General features: G+C 41.5%; 1 protein-coding gene and 1 long non-coding RNA gene across 7 annotated transcripts in view; both read right to left on the reverse strand.

Annotated features, from left to right (window-relative positions):
• The window catches only part of LOC146181857 (uncharacterized), a 145,731-nt gene that overhangs the window by 34,895 nt on the left and 92,533 nt on the right, over window positions 1–18,303 (reverse strand). For all 5 annotated transcript variants that reach the window (XM_084576865.1, XM_084576864.1, XM_084576861.1 and 2 more), the window contains one exon: window positions 4,471–4,848. In XM_084576865.1, coding sequence (XP_084432991.1) covers window positions 4,471–4,848 — 378 coding nt within the window. The remainder of the gene's footprint in view (window positions 1–4,470; window positions 4,849–18,303) is intronic.
• LOC146181858 (uncharacterized) lies at window positions 6,085–13,016 on the reverse strand. 2 transcript variants are annotated; one of them, XR_014700298.1, is made up of 4 exons: window positions 12,841–13,016; window positions 12,686–12,759; window positions 7,513–8,074; window positions 6,085–6,778 (listed from the first exon to the last, which is right to left on the reverse strand). It is a non-coding gene; the product is annotated as an uncharacterized LOC146181858 (long non-coding RNA). The 2 variants fall into 2 exon arrangements; XR_014700299.1 differs by lacking the exon at window positions 12,686–12,759 and having other exon boundaries at window positions 12,841–13,015.

The following is an 18,303-nucleotide window of genomic DNA, read 5'->3' on the forward strand; positions in this document are numbered from 1 at the left end:
CGTGCAGGCACGAAACATGTGCACCCAACTATGTTCTCAGATTCAGGGTTTTTGAGATCGATGTCATTAAGTATGTGTATCGCCTGCCCAGAGTTCCTTGCCAGAGACATCCTTTCTACAGAAGCTATTTTTCAGCACCTTTAAACAAGTTCCGTATCCAGCATTTCTCGAAAGAGCGACCGACGCGCTTTGTGTGAATGCTGGTCAAATGTCCACTATCCAGTTCTACAGCATGGCCATGGCTGGAGAGATCCGCGAGAGACCTGTGCAAAATGGCGAGTGATCCTTTTCTACGTAGTGCAAGGTGCGATCGACCCCCTTTCGGTCACATGTGCATCGCGGGCATCGTGGTCGAGAATAATTAGTTAAAAAATACTATCCGCCAGAAAAATAATGAAAACTGCATTGAAAACACAAAAACATTTCAACGAATTCTCGAGAATTTTGTCAAAAAACAGGAAGTTTTAAACAAGTATTTATAACCCACTTGAACTAGCTTCTGTGATATCACACAGTACTACATTACCTTATAGGTACACCTAGACGCTTTTCTGCGGTTTTTGCGAACCACAGAAAATAACGAGCCATATATATTGCTAACGGTGCAGATGCACTAGTTATATAAATTAATCGTTACAAGAAGCATCTATTATTGAACCTCCAATGAAGGTATGGTTTGCACAAAGTAATATTGGCAAGAAAGAATGGCGGAAGTTAATTTAAGCATGGCTTGCACATAGTAATATAAGCAAAAGCTGTTAAGCATGGCTTTGCATGGCCTAACAAGGTCATGCACAGTGTTGGATACACAAGCTTCCCTTCATGAGCAGATGGCTTTGCATGGCCTAACAAGGTCATGCACAGTGTTGGATACACAAGCTTCCCTTCATGAGCAGATGAGATAGTGCCTTTAAACACATATTTTCATTTTTCCATTTTTAAAGATATTTTTTGTTCAAATTGTAAGTTAGAGAAAGGAAGAAGCAGCATCTCGCTTTTCGATAGAGACCTATATTTAAAAAGGTCAAGGTCATTTGGTCCCTGCGAGGTCAAATCAGAAGTTACACCCCATATAGCAGAGCCTATGCTCTAGAAGGAAAAATGACATTTCCCAGCTCGCACCGCCTAAGGCACAACAGGCGTGGTTGATACACAGTGACAGCTGCCAGCCAAACATTGCCTGTGATGTCGCAGCACAACTTCTTAATACTAATGCAGACAATAAATCGTAACAAGCCCCACCACAGTGACTCAGTGGTTAGGGCACTAAACTACTAAACACAAGGGCGCAGGTTCAACCATGGCCACAGCAGCCTCTTTTGAATAGAGACGAAATGCAAGATGCCTCTGTACTGTGCAATGTCAGTGCACACTAAATAACCCCAAGTAGTCAAATTTCCGTAGTCCACCATAACAGTTTCCCTCATAGGCTGAGCTGGTCTGAGACATTCAACATCAGTGAAAAGCAACATCACAAATGTCCATATTGTTAAGGATATCATCCCACGCAACAAAAAAAGAATATTCATTTAAACTGCTAAACGACATGCAGAATTTCTCATCGTATTGCAGCAAAAGCTTCAGCAAGCATCAGAGATGGTTCTCAGCATTCGCAGATGCAGAGCTTGAGTTGACTCACAATGCTATGCAATAAATGCATTAAAACAGCCTTAGTTATCCAATCTTAACCACCCTAGAGAAAACTCTACTTACAATAAGAAAACTGGCTGCCCACACGAGAAATGATTTTGATCTCATCAATGAATGAAGTTTAGTCTCCCAAAGAATATCTTTGTTCTAGGTTACACTGTGGTCAATTAAACGCCTTTCTTGTACAGGAGGTCTGTCAATACGTGGGGAAGCTGGCAAGCATAACAACTGACACTAAAAAATGTAGCAAAATTTTTCAGCGTTCATATTGGCAAAACACGGCAGGCAATCATGAATTTATGGTTTCTGGATGATGACTTCTTCTTTTTTTCTTTTTTTCGTGACATTTTACCATGTAGTCCTGTGAAGATGCCTTTTGATAGATTTGAGATGTGGAATGGTTTGTCACTTTTGTGAGTTTGCATATACATCACCAGGAGTAGGTTTTGCGCAAAAGGCATAGGACACAACTGGCACGACAAAGGCTTCTCACCAGTGTGTACAGAGATGCAGCACAACAATAAAGCTTTTTGCTAAACTTGCTTGGTTTGGTTTGTAGGGTCAACTAACGCACCGTGGAAGCTTTTCAGGCCTGCGCCAAAGTTCTGACGTCACGGCTTGGAGGCCTTCATTCCCGGCCTCCCTTCCTGTCAGGAAAGTGGTTAAAATTGAGCTGTCACGGAAGCTGCAACAGCGGCCGCAGTGAGCATAGACGACCTCGCCTTTACAGCTGGAGTTTCTCTGTGCCACTGAGGTCAGTGTTTCAGTGCTTGCAACTCGTGCTACCTTCCTATGAGTGCTATGTGAGTTTGAAGGCATGATGCCAAATAAGTGCTGTGTGCCAGGTTGTTCTGACAGTTACCTAAAAGGGAATAAGGTTCAGGTGTTTTCACTTCTGAAAGATGAAAATCCCTGAAGAAATGGATACGTGCTATTCCCCAGAAGAATTTTGTGCCACCTTCATACACCACGGTGAGATCATTATTGCATGCTTATAGCTTTTGTGGTGACAATTCATCTTCAATTAACAAAAGTGTTAATTGCAACGGTAATGTTTGTAAAGTGGCTGCTGAATTAAATAAACATGTGATCCGTGTTTGCGCAGGTATGAGACAATCGTTTTGATCCTTCATGTTTCGAGAGGAAATCAACGTACACCAATCCGAAGATAGTAAGGGTGCTTGAGGTAGGTTTGCCAGTGCCTCATTTAAGCCCTGGATCAGTGCCAAATTTGTTCCCTAGGTGTCCGTCCTACCTATCAGGGGCATAAAACAGCACGAGAGGTGCCTGACGTGAGAAAACTAGCTCGGGCTCTGTCAGGACATATGAGAAAGAACAGCAACAACGGCACTTCTCAACGCTTGAAGAGATGGAAGTACGGCTCAAAACTGCACAAGTACCTAAAATGTGGACAGTCATCCATCAGAAAAAGTGCATTATTTTTGTGCATATTGTTGACGAAAGCACACCACGGCTGTAAGAGTCAGTCACAGTTTTCGATAACAACTCAGTGCCTGTCATTATGAGGTTCAAATCAAGATCTGGCCGAAAGTGCTGTGCCCAACTCTGTCCATGATGTGGGCAACTTGATAATCGAGTTATTAGAACATGGCACATTAGGTGACGAAAATAGCAAATCAATGCTGTTCTCACTTTCTGAACACAATAACTGCCCTCATCGACAAGCTTTATATGACTGCAGATGAAAGCAAAAAAGAGGCGGTGAGGTTTACACGGGAGAAGTTGCTAGTGGTTAGAAAGGAGCGTGTTCAATACAGTTATCAGGCTATAGTCCTTGCAAGCATTTTGCACACAATCTCAGCACGAGCGTTGAAATTGTTAAGAAACACAGGCATAGTCTTTCTACCTCATCCCAGCACAATAAGGAATGTGTGTTAGTCCTTCAGGTTGTCACAAGAAAATGAGTGCTCAGACACTAATTTCTAGCAATATGTTGCATAACGATTCATGAATCTACAGCCTCATTAGCACACAGTTATTCTGATGCCCAATTAAATATACATGAAAGCTTGCTTAGATTACAAATGTGGCAATATATGTGTTGCCACTGCCAATTCCAGTGAAGCAGCAACTTCAGCGCACATATTCATGATCAAAAGCCAGCTTAGTTCCTTTAGAGAGGTAGCACACGATCTGCCCATTAAGACAATAAATGGTGAGGAGCTTCATACTATTCTTAAACCAGTTATTTTGGGCTTAGAGAAAATCGGGTACAGGGTGGCAGCTCAGTCTCAGGCCGTGCAAAATGCATACTTAAGTCTTCTATAATAACTGCAATTCGTGGTAAGTCCGCTCAACAAATGAACGCAGACTGTATGTCGTACCTCACGCCAGCGGCATGCGTTCCTTTACACCCGCAAATTTCCTGCTTTTCTACATAGAACGCAGAGCACATGGCTTCCTGTTCTATGCTGAAGTTCCCGCAGCGAGTGTGAGTGCATCGGTACACCCGGGCAGGTGGCACGCCACGACGTCGCCGACGTTATGTCACGTGACACGAAGGCCCGAACCTGTCAGCAGGTATTCGTTTAGCATCCCGAAGCGGCTCAGGCTATGAGAGACGCTGTAGTGGAAGACTCCGGAAGTTTTGACCACCTGGGGTTCTTTAACATGCACTGACATTGCACAGTATATGGGCACAGGGCTTTTTGCCTCCTTCAAAAAGCGGCCACTGCTGCCAGGATTTGTTGCCGCATACATGGATTCAGTAGTCGAGCACCCAAATGACAGAACCAGCACGGCAGAGCCTGCTTTTAGTAAATCTCATGCGGCAGTAATCACACTTGTAGGGATAGTTACCTGTGTGGGCGCAGCTGTGCTCAAAGAAGTTGCTCCTCTGTGCAAACTCCCGGCCACAGTAGCCACAATGGAAGGACTGAACACTGGACTGAATACAACTATGCTCCATTAGTAGGTCTTTTGTTGTAAATTGTCTGCCGCAGATGTGGCACTGATGTGGATGTTTGCCAGTGTGGACACTTAGGTGCCTTTTCAGGTCATATCTTCTCTTGAAGGTTTTACCACAGTAGTTGCACTGGTGGCTCTGCTTGCCTTTTTGTCCCTCCAAGTCCTGTTCCACACCAGTACAAGCTGCGACAGAGCTTGATGCAGAATGCTCAAGAGCATGCAAGCTTGGTCCAGGAAACTCGCCAACCGTGGAAGATGTTGCATATATGCCTGCGTCATGAAAAACCAGAGCATTCTCAGTAAAACATGGCAGAATGGTGACATGGCAATGCATGTGAAAGGCAATCTTCACAGTTCCGAAAGCGTGTGCACCATCAGATTCAGCCGGTCCACCTTAAAAACAGTAAGTTTCTGGTTTATGTTTTTTTCTTTTTTTTTTATGGGGTTTAATGTCCCGAAGTGACTCAGTCTAAGAGGGAGGCTGTTGTAGAGGGCTCCGGAAATTTCGATCACATTGGGGTTCCTTAATGTGCGCTGACATCACACAGCATACAGGTGCCTTTCTTTTTGCTTCCAGTGAAAAGTGGCCACCTAGGCCAGGATGTGGTCCTGTGTCTTCACGTTCACAAGGCGAGCACCCTCAGCACTGAGCCACCGTAACGGGGGGACCACATTTGAAACAAAATTCCAATTTCAATTTTCATGCCTACACACACATCATGCCATAACAACATGCAGATACCCCAAGGCTGCCAAGAGAAAGAGGCCGACATTGTGGCCCACCGAAAAGGCACATGTGGTCAAAACCATGTATTTACACTACCTTTGGCTTCACTATCACTTCCTTATAAATCTGAGGATTCTACGCTGCACTATATGACACAATTGAAACAAAATGCCCACAAAGGAGGAACTGCATGCTTTTTTTTGGAAGCCAACTCACAAGATGTTGCAAATGTACTCAAAAGGTTCGATATTGAAAATGTGCTAAAGTGTCCCTAGGAATACAGCTAACAAATCATTATGTTGTGGCAGCTCTAGAGCAGTTCTGTGGCCTCTGTGAGTAAAATGTTGATCAGAACGAAGGAATCTGTTCTACAGAAGGCCTGGGGAGCCTGTTTTTCACTGGTTTTCAGAAACTTAAAAAAAAAAAAAAAAAAAAGAAGTCTGCTCTTAGCAAAAAACATCTGATAAGATATTTAAATTTTGATATCAAATGAGAAGATAACTAGACACAAAGACAACACTTCTCTACTTGCTATAACAGAATGTGACACTACTCTTATAAGATGATGAAACTACGTACATATTAAACTACATGCACACAATGGGAACAACTCTGGCTTTGTCAGAAATGCTATGTTCACAATTAAACATGGACATCCATTAGCTATACTAAACCTTGATTATTTCAACAATTCAGTACATTTTACATCAACAAATGCTATAATGGTGTGTCGTAATTCAGACTCAAAAACCAAACATCTGGTCAAACTAAATGAAATTTGATTTATAGGATCATATTCAATATATCTGATGTCGACAGAACCAAAACGTCAATTCCTATAGACATGCTTTTATAATCAAGGAGGTTTCACTATACTGAATTTGCCTTATACACAAGCGTCATTTTACATCAGTTGAAATGGCAGAGGTTAAATTTTTTTTAAAAAGCAGATGAAAAAAAAAAAAATCTGCTTTCGAAATCCCACTTTAATGAGGAAGCATAGGTAAAATCGAGAAAATAAATGCAGAAATAATGACCCACAAGAATTAAATCACGCGGTTGCACAGCCACAAGGAATAACCAGGCAAGGCATATATAAAAGACTCATGTACTACGCCTAAAGCTGTATGGTGAAGAACAGTGCACAAACAGACACTGGCTACATGTTTCATCAGCACATTTATCATTTTAATTGGAGCGTTGATCAACTGACTAGAATGTTTAGTTAGTGTCAACCATTGTGAAAGCAGAAACAAAGCTCCACCACTATTTCATTTTTGGTGATCTGGCTGTACTCTTGCAAAGGAAAAGGGTCAATGCACCCCACGTCGTACACAAACACTAGACATAAAAAACACTGGCTATATCATTTCAGGCGCCATGAACATTGGTCTTGTAAACATGAAAAAGCTGTTCTGTATGGGCCTTCCTTTGGCAACGGCACATGTAGACATGTTGAAAGCGGCCAACATCCTGCAACATGAAGAAAAGCAGCATAAGTAAAAGAAAACAGAGCCAATCCAACAAGCCATACTGCATAATATCAGATGAGTGGTCAACGAAATTAATCTTGTGGTCCCCAAGTGCACTATGCATAGGTTCTTTCAAGTGTAGGAGCACCTACTAAAGGACTGAAATGAATTTGGAAGCAGATCTGAGTGGTTTCTTTGCAAAACAATTTAATGGGGCACACATTTCCTGCTCATTTTTTGTTACAGCTTCTCAGTGCAAACATCTGACTTGAGCTGGGCAGTCCCAAGAGCGCAAGACAAGAAGGGACCACATAAAAGAGAGCTTCAGGAAACACAAGCAGCACATGTGATATTTAACCAAATGCAGAACCACCATGATTGTAATGAGAGGTTAATTTTTTTTATCATGAATGTTAAACAATCGAAAAAATTTACCTAGGACATGAAGCCCACACATTTAGGGGTATGATGCTACGGCATGAATTGCTCCTGTCTGCAAAAGCCCTTGAGAACTCCGATGCGTGTCCATGCATTCTGCGACTCGCCTAACCATGCATCCAATTTATGCATCTACCGTCGATCCTCGCTACAATACTAATGGAGCGCTAAAAAATTTGGTTGAAGCAAAAATTTTGTCGTGCCAAAATCGCCCAAAAAGCACTTTAAGATAAACTAAATATTTGAAAAGTGTCATTTATTTAAGAAGGTGTCACTCAGCTGCTTCAGCTTCATTACCATGAGCGCCATGATATGATTTTCGTGCCCAGTGAGCAATGCAGTAGTCATGGCCACGTTGCAATGCAGTAGTCATGGCCATCGAAGTGCCAATCACCCCAAATGAGTCCCTCGCAGGTAGTGATGCTACACGTTATGGACTGAGCGCGGATCCGGCTCGGATGAAAACGGCAGCTTACACCTGCGTTTTGTCCCGAGGCAGCTAGCCCAATCGTTGTTGCCAGCAAGCAATCATGGTCTTCATGTATCTGAATGGGTGGGTTAGTAGAAGCACATATTGATTCAAGCTAAAGGTTTAAGTGAAGCAAAGCAGTGTACACTGACGGAAGTGTGCACATTGATGGCAATATATTTATTCCATTGTTAACTACAGTTTTCAAATCCAGCCTCCATTAGCAAGAATTTTTGTGAAGCAGTAACATGCTCCAAAAATGGCTCGTTGTGACGAGAAAATCGTTCCCTTTGTTTCTATGGCGAGCCAACAGGTAATGCCACCAGCTGATCTGAAAGGTTCTTCCACTAGCAAGTTTATTCCGGGGCTTGCCAGCATCCATTCTGATGCCTGCAAAATGAAAGAGAAAATATCCATAAACGCCAGAAACACCAGTTCTGCAAGCAACAGCATGTATTCATTTTGTGTGCGGATCACAACACAGCAGCACATTGAACTTGAAAGCCAGAGAAGAAATGTGCAACGGAAGGCTACGCATACAAATTGCAAACCTAGAAAGATTGACAGGTGAATTTTATGAACGTAATTTGTAAAGGACCCAAGGGAGGAAATAACAATTGAACTCAGGCATCGCAAGGCCGCCTATACTTCATTCACTTGGGCAAGTCCCAACTCCCTCGAACTTTGTTTCCATAAAGGACCACAGAAGGAGTTCAGCCCCGATGGAGTTGTCACCGTGTCACACGGCTAAGAACTCGCTTCTCAGAGACGCCGTTGGGATCCCATTAGGTGCTGTCCAGTTTGTGTATGCATATAAAATAATCAGGTTAAAAACATGAAAAATAATTTCGAGCTGCTTTCTTTTCAACAGTTTCAATTAAATTTAAAATATAAATGTGTTCTTCATTATGTGAAAGGAATGTGCTTTTACTTTTTCTAGAATTGCGGGTTTGTCCGTTCTGCTGGCCACAATGAGCTTGCAAAATTCTTGTGTACATGCTTGGATATTTGCGTGTTACCTTTTTTTCATGCTTTGAGTTGTGCTACAGTATTAAAATTAGTTATAAACGCAAAATTAATGCATATGTGTTTTTTTTTAATCCTGCACTGGAGCTCATGGGGAACCAGAGTACTCCCTTTACCTGCTCGAGGGAGATGATCAGCACTCCTTACGCTAGGAACTTTCTTAATCTTTTTTTTCTGAAGGACTGCCGTGTGACACGGCACTTATCTCCATTGAGATAAAGACTACATTGGTTGAAGGAGAGTTAAAAACCTAATCTGCTAACTGACAGCGTTGTTCCCTGTAGTCAGTCACTACAGGTATGCACATGATTAGGTAACCTTTTCTACCACTTACATATCTGCAAAAAAGCAATAAAAAAAATTTCGCTAGTGACAGTTCCACTGGTGCAGTCAGCATAATAAATATATGATGCCCTGCCCAACTGCTCAAGCCAGAGCATCAGGTGAACCAAAATACAAGCTTTTAAACATGAATTTCAATTAGCATCTTGGTCCACTGGTTCCACTGCTTCATTTCAAATAGTGTTCTAAATGGCAATATATATTTTTTTTGCCTAGGAAACCTGTATGTATGAATGCATGTTGCGTCAATTACCTATGCTTCATACTGATAAAATACCTTCTGATTGTACCAGAATGCTACATGACCAAACTAATTATTCACTTAATCCACAATTAATTTATAAAGTACTGCAATCCAGGAGAGAAAAGTACGGTCAAAACAAGCGCCAAAAATGTCCTACACATAAAAACAAAACAAGGAAAGGAAACTTCAAACTGTACTTGTAACATGCTGAAATGGGCCCTGTGACACCACACAATACTGCACTGCACATGAACGGCAAAGTACTACGAGAGAAAGCCAATGACATTGCACTTTCTCTTGGTGTCAAAAATTTTCAAGCGTCCAAAGGGTGGCTGCATCAATTTAAAGAAAGGCATGGGCTTGATTACAAAGCTGTTTGCGGAGAAGGCAAAAAAGTGGACGAGACGGTAGTTAGCGAATGGACTGACTTGCTGCCAGCACTAACTTAGGGTTATGCACCACACGACATTTTCAATGCCGATGAGGCAGGCGTGCTGTTAACCTGCAACCATGCAAGCGCTTGCGTGAGAAAAGAACAGCCTGTCAGGGTGACCAGAAGAGTAAAAAAAAAAAGAGTGTCTATAATTTGCTGTTGCAACGACGACGGTTCCCAAAAAATGATGCTGACAATTATCGGCAAGGGTAAGCAACCATGATGCTTTTAAATACCTAGACATTTGCCTTGAGTGCACAAGTACACATTACACTGTAGAGTGAACTCTAGCAAGCTTTCACTGTTGCTAAAAAAGGAAGTTGAATGAGTGCAGGACCCCACTTTTGTTTCTTCCGCACATGTTAACATAATTCACATTAGAATGTGCAATATGAACTTGAAAAAGTATGTAAATTTTTGCGAGTGGAGTGAATTTATTTGCTGCTACTAAATTTATGAAACATGATAAAGCGACAAAACTTAACCTAACTGCATGCTGTATCATACCTGATACACGAGAAAATGCCGTTCTCAGACTGTAATCTAACGGGACAAAAGTTTCCGCAATGACCTAACAATCTATTCAAAGCGCTGCTTCCAGACAGAGTGAAGAAAATATTTCCTCGACCTGTCGGGTTTCTGCGAGAAACAAAGAATACTACCTAACATTCATATATTACGAATCAATAAATGATTGTGCAGATTCAGTTAGTGCTCACATGAATTTCAGACAGTACTACATACTGAGTGCCTTTCCACTCACTGCTCCTTCATATACATCTCAACGGTTACATAACCAACTTAGTTTCACGAGAGTCAGTGGTGTGGTATTCAATTCTTATGCACTGTCTCGGGCCATATCACTTTGGAATGATCTTACTGGCTTTATTGTTTCTATAGCTAACCGCGACACATTTCATGGCTCGTTGTTCAACCATTACTTGCCATGACACTATTATCAAAATTAGACGTGGCTATCCCTGGAGACACCTGCTTCTGGGAAAGAGAGCAATGGTTAGCCTTAACCACCTAGTAAAGAGCAGAGACATTAGTCTGCCAACCAAGATCCGTATAACTCGTGCTATGGTCTTTCCAGTTGCGATGTATGGATGCGAGAGTTGGACTGTGAAAAAGGCTGACCACCGAAGAATTGACGCATTTGAATTGTGGTGCTGGCGAAGACTCTTGAGAGTTCCTTGGACTGCCAGAAGATCAAATCAGTCGATATTGTCGACCATAAACCCTGACTGCTCATTGGAGGGTCAAATTCTAAAGTTAAAGCTCAGCTACTTTGGTCATCTGATGAGAACAGAGGAGTCGCTGGAGAAAGATTTGGTGTTGGGAAAGGTTGAGGGTCGCCGGAGAAGGGGTAGGCAGCGAACGCGATGGTTAGATGGCATCCTCGAGGCACTGCAGATGAAGTTATGTGATGTTAGGAAGATAGTGAGAGACCGGAAAGCGTGGCGTGACATGGTTCATAGGGTCACGAAGAGTCGGACACGACTGAACGACTCAACTGAACTGATCCCTGATTCTGTTCAATTCTCATGCCGTTCTTTTTTCCTTTTTCTGATGCTTGTGCAGTTTGCAATTCTAATTTACATTTCTTCGCTGTATTTTATAACACATTTTTTAGGTTATATTTTACGGTTACTTTTTATGTTCCTGTGTTGCATTGTCGCATTCAAAGCTTTCGTATTTTACACTGTACTTTTGGGTTGGTTTTGAGCTGTCATTTTATTAATTGTCGCCGTGCTTCATTGCTGCCTAATATTCATGTTTATTTTTATTCTGTGTTAATAAGTATGCATTTGTCGCTCCCCTTACTCTATGCTCCTGATTGGGGCCTGTAAGGTATTTTGAATAAATAAATAAATAAATAAACAAACAAAATAACTACGATTTTTTTTGCAGCTCAGAACAATTTAGCACAACGGAAATGTATGATACCATATATGATGCACAATCTGGTAAGGGATTAAACGACTTGCACAGAAAGTATCCAATGACTATACATTGAAGGATGAAAATATTAATCAAAAAAATAATTTTATTTTGGTATGTACCCCCCCCCCCCCCCCCCCCTTTTTTGTTTCTGGCTTCACCAATCTCAGTTCTCATGTCGCTTCGCACCAAACATTGAATTTATATTTTTTTTTTATTCTCGACAAACTCCCTCCCTACTTCTACTCTACATATCATGAACACGAATGTTGCATTGCAGCTTCTTCGTTTTGCAGGCGCCGCCATATTGACCAAACACAATGCACAGCACATGCAAAGCCACACCGACGTAACGCCGATGGAACTCACGTTTAAATCAAAACTTGCAGGAACTGGATTAGACTGAGTGTGGCCGAATTCAACTTCAGCCACGAGATGTTAAAAAAAAAAAGAAGAAAAAAAAAGCTCATCCGATGCTTCCTTCGGCTTACAATTTTAGACAGCAACTTTAAACCACAAGCAGAATAGTGTCATCCACAGCGCAGTACGTGAATCTGCTGTTTCGCTTTCTCCACATTGGACGGTTGTGGAAAGGTGAATATGGCGTGACCTGAGGCTTCTACTCAGTTTTGCTCCGACTCCGAGCTTTCCTGTATAAGCAGTTGTAAAATATACAGGCAAAAAGAAATATGGTTGAGGCACGCGCAGATTTAGGTACTCTGGGTAACCAGAATGCAGTTGTAATTCTCGATTATATTTCGCGCTAAAAGAGGAATTAGCGATGAAAGCTGATTTACGACTGCGTCAGCAAGAATGCACACAGAACACACAAACCAACTTAATTTTCAGCGAAATCAGAACCGCACTTGCTAGCCCTCACGCGAGAAACCATTGAGAATGACAGTCTTTCAAACAAGGGCAGCTTTGCCCATGACAAATTAAGCTACATGCGTGGCTAGACATTCGAAAAGCTCTGCTACAAACAGTCAGCGCGAACGGATCTGGAACCCACCAAGCCAAGTGCCGATATATTTCGCGATGTGGCATACTGCGACTTCACATGCATTGCGGCTTCCAAAGTCATACCTGCAGCACAAGCGCAAACGAGAAAGTGAAATGTCAAGGCAGTCAAATGCCGCTTCTCACCCACTCTAAAAATAACGTTACCTAGAGCTTGGAGGAAGGAAACAACTCCTAGAGGTACTAAAGAAAACCTGAACTTGCCCGCAACATTGCGCTAATACTATAGTTCATGTATTAGCTACATTAGCTTTACTTTAGAGTTCTAGATAGCTTTACGGCCCGCAATAGAGGTCGCCATCGCTAATGCATACCGCGATGCAGCTTTTAGAGAGTTCACTGGAAGTGCGAATCATTGCCCAACCTACCATGCAAAACTTAACACCAACAGCGCGCGGGCGCACGCACGCACGCACGCACGCACGCACACACACACACACACACACACACACACACACACACACACACACACACACACACACACACACACACACACACACACACACACACACACACGCGCACGCACGCACGCACGCACACACACACACACACACACACACACACACACACACACACACACACACACACACACACACACACACACACACACACACACACACACACACACACACACACACACACACACACACACACAAACGCGTACGCGCGCACGCACGGAATTCGATTGAAAAAAAGAGAACGTAATCGGTTTCCGAGAAGCCGACGGCCTGGAACTCGCCGCTTTTTGGCCGAAGATAGTCGAAGGGTTAATTACGCGCCGATACCGACGCATACGCAAAATTGCTTCGCGTATGGAACAGGCATGGAGGAGATTTTTCTTCCTCAATGGGAACAAGCTGCGCGGAGTTTCCTGTCACCAACGCTTCCTATTCTTGCGTAATGCCTTTGTATACTTCGAGTGACAATGCAGATATTTGTAAGCACTAGCTGTAACCATACATATATGACTATGACAAACCGTGAAGAGTATTAGTTATGCTGTCTGACGTGAAAAAGCAAGCGACCCCGCGCGCCCAGACAAATGCATACGGCGCAGCGTACAACCGTATCAGCAAAATGAAGGTTTCCGCATTGCCACACATTTAAGTGCCCCATTTACTCCATATTTTCTATTCCCCATTTCGCTACGGTACGGTAAAAGTGTCCAACAAGAATAGCGATATGTGCCTTTCCTTCACCGATTGGACTGAAACAGAAATGGGGCTATATATAAACACAAATGTTTGGCCGTTAATTGTTGGTGGATGCTTCTCTAAGAAAAAAGTGGATGGCCACATCATAACGGCTTGAAAAATATTATTGTTCCTATATTTAGCAGCAATTAGATAGAGAAGGCGACATCAAGTTGTTTACCTATAAGCAACATTCATCTTATATAAATATTATATTTCAAAAATTGGCTTCCCGACAAATTTTCTGCACGCAGGTGCATATGTGCACATACCAACGCAGATCCGTGAAACCGAGCAATTATAACATCCGAGAAGTTTATTCTCTTGCAGTAAAGTGCACTTTGTTCACTACCCCAGGTGCCGAGTTGAGAGATGCACACTTCTTCACCAAGCCCATTTTCAATGAATGTGCACCTTATTTTTTCTCTTTCATTCAACTTACCCAGATTACTTTTTGGATGGAAAAAAAAAGTGACATTCTTTCATTTATTATTCAAGCTCACACAAAAGGAAAACAAACTGAGAAATTGTGGACACATACTAGACATAATGATATATAGGTTCATGGGAATGAACAGTACTTAGCTTTGTGATTTGCACCCCTAAATCAATTCAACTGTGTGAGAAAACTGAGTTTGGCAAGAAATTAAATTCAAACACTTCGAGAAAATTTTGCTTCCCAGGTGAAAATGCCCTTATGGGATTGCTTCTGGTTTCTACTGAAATCATCTGATTTTTAATGGGCCCAGAAGGGACGTCCGCTCTGTGTCCCGTTCTTCTGCATGCGTACCATACTTCGTACTTCTTCTTGTAGGGCCAGCATTTTACTGGGACTCCTCCGAAAATGATCCATCTAGGAACCTCTTCCTGGGCGAACATTATCATTCTGGTTCCATATGGTGCCTTAATGGCCCCACATGGAAGGCTGCTGGCTCCACATGCAGACCCTAATGGTCCTATATGGGAGGTTGCTGGTTCCAGAAAGCACTTATTGGTCCCAGTTGAAGCCCATCTGGTTCCACATGGGTTCTCATAAATGCAGACATCTTAATTTAACTTTGCACATGTCCTGCTACAATTCTCCACATTTTTGCAGTTCTAGCTCAAGTGGAATGGCACCACCACAGCCAGGACTTAATGTGTGACCTTGGATTCAGTCACAGAATTAATGCACAATTAAGCCACTGAGGCAATGTAGTGTTGAGTACAGTAAACTTGGACATTTGCTAATAAAGCACTTCCAATGTTACTGGTAATAATTTACTGTGGTAACAACTGTGGTAACACATTTTAGTAAATAAAAATGAATATTTCAGTAACTTTTTTCTCTTGCACTGCTTTTAAGCTGAAAGCCTTTCAAGGCTCATAGGCTGCAGAAATGTCCATTGAAAATGTTTGCTGGAGATGCTTGCACGAACTGAAAGTTAAGAAAAAAAAAACTTGTCTCCATTGGCAATCGAACCACTATATACCTCCAAATCCCAGCCAAGCACGCAAAGCAGTAGCCCACGACGGACTTTAAAGAAACCGATTGTAATTTTGATTGCCTAGTGAGGGTGCTAGTAGCGATGACAAAAACGGCGCAGTCACTGACAATGATAATGATGATAGTAGAAATGACATTGATGGCGTATTTAGCTGATGATGATGATAATATTTGTAGTGATGATGCTGTTAGTATGTATGAAAATTACGATGCAGTTAGTGAAAACAGCCCTATAAAGTGGCTTTTGCCATTTCAGCTTTTAAGACTTAAGCGTAGTCCAGTAATTTTTATAACTCAGAACTTCTGATATGATAAAATCATTAAGCCTCTAATCCAAATGTGAAATAGACTGCATAGTTTCCTTTCATAACTGTAGCACTCAAATTCTCTTATTTACAAATATTTAAAAATGACATTTAACACTGCTGTAGCTAGCCTACGCTTGTATAATATACATGTGTATAACATTCCTTTTGGTGCAGCAGAGCCAGTTAAGCGAGTTGATATCAGTGAAAGAAAAAGTGCACCAATTGCCTGTGGAATTCTGTACAACAATTCATAAAATTGCACCAGTGGATACATTAACTCATGAAGCAATCCTAAATACTATCCAAATCAAATGTCTAAAATGCCAGTGTTGCATGCAGTCAGTGGGACAAAAGTATTCCAGCAATGGAGCTCCAAGCATTTTGTGACAACACAGCTAATCATCTGCGAAACATTCAAAGCACATTCTTTTATGATTACCCTGATTCTAAGATTTTACAATGTTTGTGTAACCATTGCATAGCTTGCAAATCAAGTCGACCACTCCAGTAAATACACACACCAACTTGTCAGGTTTCAGTGACTTCAAAAAATAACGTGCATAAAAGCATGTCAAAAGTTGGCAAAATGGAAGCCCAATACACACTCCACGACTTCTCACTAAATATTGCACTCACTTTTCTGCAAGCACATCAGGAACGAAATCTAGCAACAGATAAGAAAAAGTTTTATGAAAACAAATTCCCAATGGATCTGTGGTGCATGTATTATTATAGCTTTTTACAGTGCAAAAAGTGCTAGAAAACTCACTTGTTCTGCTTCCCCCCCCCCCCCTTCTCTTTCTTCGCACTAATCTGCAGAATATTTTTTGGAACATGCAAAAAAATTTGGGGCGACACTTAAGCTTTGATTTTAAGGGCAAGAAGCAATAGCGTTACTGGGGTCCTTCACGGTACCTATGCTGCTATCCACCAAATTGTCTGAGACATCAATTTTCGGTATGGCCCAAGGGTGAGCAGAGCCTTGCATCCTAGTTTGGTCAGTGGCAATTGTGAAAGTGTGGCAACCTGGGCAACCCTACAGCTGGCCACCCGTAACGCATTTGGCGATGATGCTCGAGCCAGGAATGGGCGCATAAGAGCAGCGTTCTTATACAACCCATCTCTCTACACGGTACAGCATTAGCATGTAAGGCTCATTAGAAGACCAATGGCTACTCAGTTCTAGTATGTATAGTAATAGAGTTGCAGCGTCACAAATACACAAAATTATTAAGCACTGCCAAAACACATGCATTCAGAATCAGAATCATATTTTATTAGTGTGTCAAAATAATACAACACATTTATATACAACAGGAGGTCCTGAAGTGAGAAACTGTAATGGCACCTCCTTTACTAACAAATACACAAGATAGACAGGAAACAATTTCATAAGCAGAAATATTTAGAACAAACTTACATAATACCATGGTATAATAGAAGCATTTTTCACATTCTAGAATATGCAGGAAAAAAAAAAAAAAGAGAAAGCAACACCTCCTGCACAATCAAAAATATTAGACAGGAATTGAAGTATGAAGATAAACTACCTAATACTACTAGCAAGTACTAGCAGATAAAATACAACTTTTAAGCTTTCTTTTGAATTCGTAAGTATTTGATGAATTTAAATCTGGTGGAGAGTGTATTACAGAAAGCAAAAAGGTGATAGTTCGTACGTACCTTCAGTAAAATGCAATTATTGTGTGAAGCAAATCTGGTGACATTAGCACTTACTAAAAAGCTGTAAGGAATCAGTGCGCCACAGAGAAGTTTACTGATTTGTTTAAATAAAGATGTACAAAGGGTAAATTGAACAAGATTCTGCATTAATGGCATATGTCATGGGTTTGCAATATTATTTGAGCCTTTTAATAATATGAGCTAAGCTTTACTATCCCAACAACCTGTCTTTGCAAGATGGTTAAGGAATGCAAGTGGCCTATGTACGTGGTGCCCCAGCATAACATGCAATAACTAATTTGTGAGTGAATACATGCAATATATAAAGCAAGGCTTGTTTGATGGTTAAATGCATGGAAAACTCACGAAAGAATTCTTATTCCAATCAAAATTTTCTTTCCAACATGGACTATATGAGAATTGAAATTAGGAGTGCATTCCAATTCAACCCCTAAATAATTGCAGTGGGGATTTGCAGGTAGGGGATTATTACAGAGATATTGAAGGAGTGGACGTAGGTGACCGTCGGTGAGATGTGAACAAAACAAATTTAGTGTTTGATGGGCTTATAGGTATTCAGTTCACGTGACACCAATTCAGCAGGCAAGTTAGATTGTTATTGAGTTTACAAATTAGAGTATCTAAACATTTATCAAAGTTAATTATTATTGTGTCAACTGCATGCAGAATGCAGTTTGAAGAAATGAGGCAATTCGACACATCATTCATAAAAATTAAAGATAAAAGTGGGCCCATTTTGGACCCTTGCAGTACCCCAATGTTACCTATCACAGGTATAAAATAAACACCTGACACTCTTACTATTTGGACCCCCAAATGCTCCAGATAAATCTACGAAAACCGATCCCGCCTCCATCTATGGCACTCTAATTAATGCAACAAGAGCAAGTTCGGTCGAGATACCTGGACCGGAACCAAA

This window comes from Amblyomma maculatum, chromosome 8 (genome assembly GCF_055883805.1).
Source record: "Amblyomma maculatum isolate TAMU_Amacu chromosome 8, ASM5588380v1, whole genome shotgun sequence".
In the NCBI taxonomy this organism is placed as follows: Eukaryota; Metazoa; Arthropoda; class Arachnida; order Ixodida; family Ixodidae; genus Amblyomma; species Amblyomma maculatum.